The 7,505-nt window shown below is 38.3% G+C and overlaps 1 protein-coding gene across 1 annotated transcript; it reads right to left on the bottom strand.

Moving 5' to 3' along the window:
• Positions 1–3,104: 3,104 nt before the first annotated feature.
• Positions 3,105–6,678, bottom strand: polr2m (RNA polymerase II subunit M). Its single transcript, XM_078537932.1, has 3 exons — positions 5,832–6,678; positions 4,594–4,804; positions 3,105–3,845 (listed from the first exon to the last, which is right to left on the bottom strand). The coding sequence occupies exons 1-3, from the start codon at positions 6,425–6,427 to the stop codon at positions 3,696–3,698; spliced, it is 957 nt and encodes a 318-aa protein (XP_078394058.1). The 5' UTR covers positions 6,428–6,678; the 3' UTR covers positions 3,105–3,695.
• Positions 6,679–7,505: the final 827 nt, after the last annotated feature.

Here is a 7,505-nt window from a genome sequence, read left to right as displayed (position 1 = left end):
GATGAACTGGTTCCAATATTGACCAATCCCTTTCAAGAGTCAGTCAACACTGGCTACTTACCAGACCAGCAGAGACAAACTAACATCTGCGACATATTCAAAAAAGGGGATAAAAGGCAGCCAAAAACTTCAGACCGATATCTCTCACCAGTGTCATTCGCAAATTACTTGAACATATTGTTCATTCTCATGTTGTGAAGCACTTTGAAGCTCTCAATATTCGGGTAGATAGTCAACATGGTTTTTCAGTCGTAAAGATCTACTGAAACACAGCTTTTACAGGCTGTTGATGGCCTTGCTTCAAGTCTTGAAAGAGATCAAACGACCCACATGGCAATATTTCTCAAAAGCCTTTGACAAAGTTCCTCGTGAAAAGCTCTTCTCTAAACCTCACTGCTATGGAATCAAGGGGACGTTATTAAATTGGATCTGGCACTTCCTTACCAACAGAAGACAAAGAGTGGTGTGTGATGGAGAAATCATCCTCTCCTAGAGATGTGCCCTCCCAAGTGCCTTGAGGAACTGTGTTGGGACCTTTACTCTTCTTGGCATACATAAACAACCTTTCTAACAAGTTAAAAAACAGGCTGTAATTATTTGCAGATGGCTGTGTGGTTTACGCATCAGAGAAACCTCAAGATCCTATCAATTCGCTGCAAGATGATCTGGAACTGCAAAAACGACAGGACCAATGGAAGATGGCATTCAATGCCAAAAAACGTTACGTCGTGTGCATCACCAACAAAAAGGACCCACCAACAGGTAGTTTGAAGATCTGTAATCAAATTCTCCAACAACCATGCCTGGGGATTCATCTTAAAAACAATCTTCAATGGGGATTCCACATTCAGCAACTAAGTCAAAGAAAACAGGGTTCTTGGATTCCCCAGGAGGAATTTTTGGTGTTGTAACAAAAATATCAGAATTATAGCTTACCAAACGTTCGTTCATCCAATCCTAGAGTGCACAAGTTGTGTGTGGGATCCTTATATGGTGAGAGATATAAGAAAGATTGAAGCGATCCAAAGACGTGCTGCACGAATCAATGTGGGAAATACACCAGTGTCACATCCTTCATTAAAGATTTGGAATGGAAATCTTTGAGGCAAAGGGGGGTGAAAAGTAGACTGATCTTGTTCTATAAAATATGGAACAGTCTGGCAGGAATTGTCAGAAACAAGTGCCTGGTGCCCACTGGCAATGAGAAAACACAAGGTAGCCATTCACACAAACTATAAAGACTATTTGTTTCCAAGACTGTATATTAATTTTCTTTCCAAGGTCAATCCCACAATTGAACAAGCTGCCAAAGGAAATATCACAGTCCCTACATTTGAAATCTTCAAGACCCACCTTCAGGTTATTTCCATTTATAAGTTTCCATTATCAAGGCTACCATCTCAGCTGGTCATGCCTGGTTTAGCCGGCTCTACCTACATAAATATTGGCGGAATATGGATATTAGTCTGTGGTGTTGACACAACTAAAGCACAAGCAGAATTACAGCAAGATATATAGTTGCTCAGCAAAATGGAGTTTGACTTTATGGTAAATGTACAAAAGGGTACCTTTTTTGGCAGACACATGAAACAATGTCTAATAAACAGAATCTAAAACAGCTCGTTGAAGCACAAGGGGGCTGCAGCCTAAATGCAATAAGCTTTCACTTAATCACCATGGGTGATTAATGCCAATACATAGCAAGAAGATATAATGTATAATTAACCGGCGAAGCTTGATTAGGGAGGAAGGGGGAGAAAACAAATGGGTAAAATGCCTCTCATATGAAAACCAGAATATTAATCATCTTCTGGTATGAATGGCTTGCTGGTAACATTGTAAAAATACATAACTTTAAAAGATTTCAGTTTGAACACAATCGCTAATTATACGGATTGCCACTCTCCCTGTTACCTTTGAGAAAATTAGTCAGGAACAGATCACCTTTTATCCTCTTCCCCTCTTCTGAAGGTGCCAATTCTCTTAATGGGATGTGGTCCCAAACGTTAGATGAAAACTAAACCATTCAAATACAACAGACTGCTGCTGCTAAAGGAGAGTGACTCAACCTGTCCAGGCTAAGGTCATAAGTGTGATTGTTTTACTTACAAAAGGTTTAAAGCCGTAAATAAAATGTGGAACAAGGCAGTGTCAAAGGTAAGATACAAATCCCTCCAATCTCCTGGGTTAATCTACTTTATACAGTGAAGGAAGGGTGGCTAAAAATGTTTCAGCTGACTCTGAAGTAATTTGAGAAAAGGAGCTGGAAGCAAGAGTGAGAAGGCGGCTTTATCAAATCTCTGTGATTCATTCTTACAATGTCATACAATTATATGGATTGGAAAGATAATGTGACAGAGATTCCCTTTTGGATGTAATTGCTGATTCCAGTGCAATGTTGCACCCATTATGAAAATGTTTCCCCTGAGTTTCTGCTCAAAACTGATCCACATACCTAAATATATATATATTAAATATGCAAACAAATAACATATGCTTAAGTAATCTCATTGAAACACACAAAATTCTTAAGGGGCTTGATAACGTAGATGCTGGGAGAGTGTTTCCCCTGACTGAGGGGAACTAGGGGTCACTGTTTCAGAATAAGGGGTTAGAACTGAATCTTCAGGCTGTGGATGCTCAGTCATTGACTATATTTATGGCAGAGATCAAAGAATCTTGGGTGCTTAGGGAGACAGTCAGTTTCTTAGTAAATTAAAATAAAAATCACATTTAAAAGATTTTAAAAATGTACCTTTAGTATCCTTGCACCAAAAGAAAAAGCTTAATTTTCAAAGTCTACCTGAAGGTCTGGAAATGAGAGCAATTAGAGGAAACTCTGAATGATAATTAATTCACCATGGGGGCAATGCCAATGTTGTGGGTAGGACCTGCTTCCAAAGCAATATCTTTAAAACTAGTGCAAAAGATCACAGAAACTCAAGCTGTGTTGAACTCAAATTGTGCTTAAAATTGTGATGTTTGTGGTTATACTAATTTTGGCTAAATTGCACTAAAAAAAATAATTGCAATCAAGCGGATCAGGTTAGTAAGTTACTTAGTCTACAAATTTAGTTAGTACCTAAATTTCCTTACAAAATTAATCCTTCAAATGTTACAATTTATTAACCCCACTTTCCAATATAACACTTTTAGGGAATGAATTTAATAGCAATATCCAGTGATAGAAATAATTGTCCCAGCTTTCCTATCTTTCTCCACAATTTTGCAATCACTTAAGTTAAAACAGTTCACGCAACAAAGCATACATAGCACATTTATCTAATCAATATTTTCAACTGTAATTTTAAAATATAAAAATAGTTCCCTCCTTGAATTAACAAAAATGTGCAACACAGCAATGGTACAAGCAAGTGAAATGGACCATGTTGATGCAAACTGAACAGTCAAAGTTAGCATTTTCAACTGTGTAACACATACACTCGTTCACCTTTCATACGGTCTATGGTTTCTCATCAATGCCACTTACAGGATATACTTATACTGGTGCAATGCAATTAAAATGTTAAAAATAAAAGACAGCATTAGCTTCTGTAAAGTTGTGCATGAAAACAATGTTATTTGCCATAATAAGAGAATTTGCATAGATCTCATGAAGGAGAACAAGCTTCCAGCCTCTGAAGAGTCATTACTGGAGCACAACTATCAATCTTTCATTATTGGAAGGACAGCCGTCAGCTTAAATCTTCTTCTGAAGAATTGGTGTCTTCCTGCTCCCTATATCGTCGAAATGCTGTAGCAGCTGCACCTTCTGGTTCAAAGTTCATTACTTTAATGTTCAATTTTTGCACTAGTTTTTCCGCTGCCAGCTTGGCCTGTGTGGACTGCAAAAGAGAATGTTTCTTTTAATTTGAAGGTCAAGGCAAAAAGCAAAGAGTTTCCCTTTAGTACATGAGGAGTTTACTTACTGGATGTATCTATGTATGAAATTGTAACAAACCATTTTCACAACTTCTGAAAAAAATGTTGTTTGATACTAGCACTGAGAATCCAGAAGCAATGGGGGTACCAAGTTCCATCGTAATACTCAGTCTTAGGATCACTATTTCTTGGACTAAACTATAGTATGACACTGAACAGTCATTACACAGGTCCAATCTCAAAACTGAACCAACTGTGAGCTAGAATTACTTTTTTTTTTGGGATGCAGTGGAGAAATTTGGTTTCCATGTAGACAGATTAAGAGATTTATCACTGGAGACACAGTTCGCATTTCCCTTAAAGCTGATGAAAGATTAGAGCTCAATTTTTCATTACAAGCAAACAATTTCATCCAGTCAGTTCTATATGTGAATTAGAATATCGAACATTTACCAGGACAAGCAAAGTCTCCGAATACCCTAGTTCTTTACAAGCACGTTCCACTATATTACTATCTTCGAGCACACAAAAGATATTTAAACAGTATTGAATCAAGAGCTTAAATTCTACGGTATCAAGGTGAAGAAAGCAAAAGCAATATATAAATTAGGATAAAAAAGGAAATTGTATTTTATACAACTAGTGTTTGACAGTTATAAATGTTCATGTCAAGCAGATGTTTATTACAAGTGGTCTGTTCATTGCCCATACCTCATACTTTTGTTTCTGTAATATCTGTAGCTCGCCAGACTCTTCTAGAGACAGTAGTTGAGCAGGAGAATGGTAAAGTGGGGGCAGTCTAGCAGCTGTAATCTCATCCAGGTGCTTCCAATCCCTCAGCCTTCGTTCTGCTGGAGACAGTTTCAGCGCAAATCTGCCAGGTGATTGGTCTGGAGATGAACTGGGGGATTCAGGTATTGGGCTGATGTAAAAAAAAAACCAAATACTTACACAGAAAAACCAAAGTCCTTCCAACCTGCGAAAAAGACAATCATGTAGCCCTACAAAGGCAATATTTTACAGTTAACTACTCTAGAGCTTTATTTCTTTATGTAGTACCATTAGGAGAAGATCTAGCAACAAGGATTCTATTAAAACCTTTCATCTTTAACTGTAAGCAGAATTGTACTGTTACACCAAAGTGGCCTTTTGCATTTAATAAGCAAGACACACATTGTGCAATTCCTGCTTGCCTGCAGCTCAAAAGGCACAGTGGAGCAAAAATAGCTTAAAAATAGGATAAATTTCTCATCTTTGAACGAGGCTACTGTAAAATTGACACAAGATAAAGGGATACTTTCCTTGAACAGAACAATGAAAATAATAAACTATGGAATATCACAATAACTGACACTCGCTAAACATTCCTTTTTAAAAAAACTTTCAGGAAATAGCTAGTGTGCATGATTTTTTTCGCATTAGGTTACCTAATCCGTTGGTAGCCTAAACAGTAAAATCACTGGTATGTTCAATACTGATGCTCCTAAGCGGCTGCAAGTCATTGTCAATGTTTTATTTTTAAATTCATTCACGAGGTGGGAGGACCAGCATTTATTGTCTCTCCCTAACTACCCTCCAGAAGGTGGTGGTCAGCAATTGTGTTAACTTTGTAGACTGAAGCCTCATTAAAATTCCAGCAAAGGCTCCTATTACGTCCACACAGAGACACAAGAGCAGACATAAACCAACAGTAAAGATTTTGTCTTGAAGGTCTGAAATGTGAGCTCCGATTCCTGTAGATTTCTATCGCTGTAATCTTATGATAAACAATAACCAAGCAAGCTACAACGTAGTAACAATTATTTGAATACGAAATTTTGGAATAGGTCCTAAAGAAACCCCAATATTTAGATCTAACTTGCAAGATCTAACAATGCACAGAAAACTCAGTCAGCAGGTAACCAGATCCAGATACATGTACAGCACCTCAAACCAGAGATGAAACTTACTGGTTAGTTTTAAATTGTGCTCTTTTCACCACTGGGTTCTTGGCTCTGTGCTCCAGTACGTCAACGTAATGAGGTCTTTTCTTTTCTTGGTAGTGCAGAGTTTGAAAGGGATTGTCACTGAATTTTACATTACTGCTTGAAGTTGGATCTTCATGGATTTTAGGAGGTACTTTTCTGTGCCCATTGTCTGTCAGAGTGACACTGTCAAGCCTATCACTAAGCAAGTCAGCTCTGCTGACAAAATCTACTTCCATGTCATTTGCTGTGATAGGTGAATGTATATTATTGTTTTTTTCCTGCTTTATACATAAGGTCCTTTGGCTTTCCACCACAGAATCAAGAGAGTTCTCACTTTTTGTAGCACTCTTAGCTGTGTAGCTTCCTGAAGTTGCTTGCTCTTTTACCAATACTCTGTGTTTCTCCTGATTTAATTTGTCTCTGTTTATAGTTCCTATGCCATCAGCCTTTGACAAAACATTTTCATCTTTCTCTGCTTCATCACAACCCTTCAATTTGTTTCTAACAACTTGTCCTAGTGTTAGAGTTGAGGTTGTGCTCTCACGACTGAGGGTTTCCTCCTCCTCAGAAGTTATCATCCTCTGCTTCTTTTCAAACTCCAATTTGACAGCTGAAAGCAGTTCAGCTGCTCGTTCCACTTCCTCATGCTGAGAAATTGCTGCTTCCAGTTTTTCTATAAACTCAGCGATTCGCTCCCCCTTGTCTGACAGGCTTTGGATAAACTTCCTGAACAAACAAAAGGCAATTAGATCGAGAAAAACATTGCTGCAAAGGAATCAGATATACTTAGAGAGAGTTAGTCCATTTAATCTAATCTGTCAATAACCTGATATAAGTTCATGTCTTCTGAATTTATTTCCTGTATCATATTTTCACCCACAAGAATGATTCACAAAATGGTCACAGCACCAAAAAAAGCTTTTGGCCCATTGTGCCTGTGCCAGTTCTTTGCGAGAGCAATTTAGCCACTCCCCGGTCCTTTTCCTGTAGCCCTGCAATTTTTTTTCTCATCAAGTGCAAATCCAAATTCCTTTTGAAAACCACAACTGAATTTGCCTCCACCACATGCTCGGACAGTACATTCCAGATCCTAACCACTCACTGCATATAAAAGTTTATCTTCTTGTCATTATTAAGGGATATGGGGATAGTGTGGGAAAATTACATTGAGGTAGAAGATCAGCCAGGGTTTAGTTGAATGGCAAAACAGGCTCGAGAGGCTGAATGGCCTACTCCTGCTCAGATATTCCTAGGCCTCTGTTCATAAAGCCCAGGATCCTGTGTGCCTTTTTAACAACTTTCTTGACCTGCCCTGCCATCTCTGACAATTTGTGCATTATACCTCAGGTCTCTCATAAAAACCCAGGCCCCTCTGAGCCTGCATCCACTTCAGCATTGCACCCTTTATTTTATATTACCTCTCCTTGTTCTTCTTGTTCTCCTTGTTCTTCCTACCAAAATTAATTACTTCACACTTCTCTGCATTAAACTTCATCTACCATCAGCCTGTCTACGACTTCAAAGTCTTTCACGATCCTCCTCACTATTCACAATATATGTTTTGCACCATCTGCAAATGTTAAAATGGTCTCCTGTACACCCAAGTCTAGGTCATTGATATCTATCGAGAAAAGCAGTGGTCCTAATCCCAATCCC

This window comes from Cetorhinus maximus, unplaced genomic scaffold (assembly GCF_964194155.1).
Source record: "Cetorhinus maximus unplaced genomic scaffold, sCetMax3.hap1.1 HAP1_SCAFFOLD_3392, whole genome shotgun sequence".
Lineage (NCBI taxonomy): Eukaryota > Metazoa > Chordata > Chondrichthyes > Lamniformes > Cetorhinidae > Cetorhinus > Cetorhinus maximus.
This window is presented reverse-complemented; position numbering and strand designations above follow the sequence as displayed.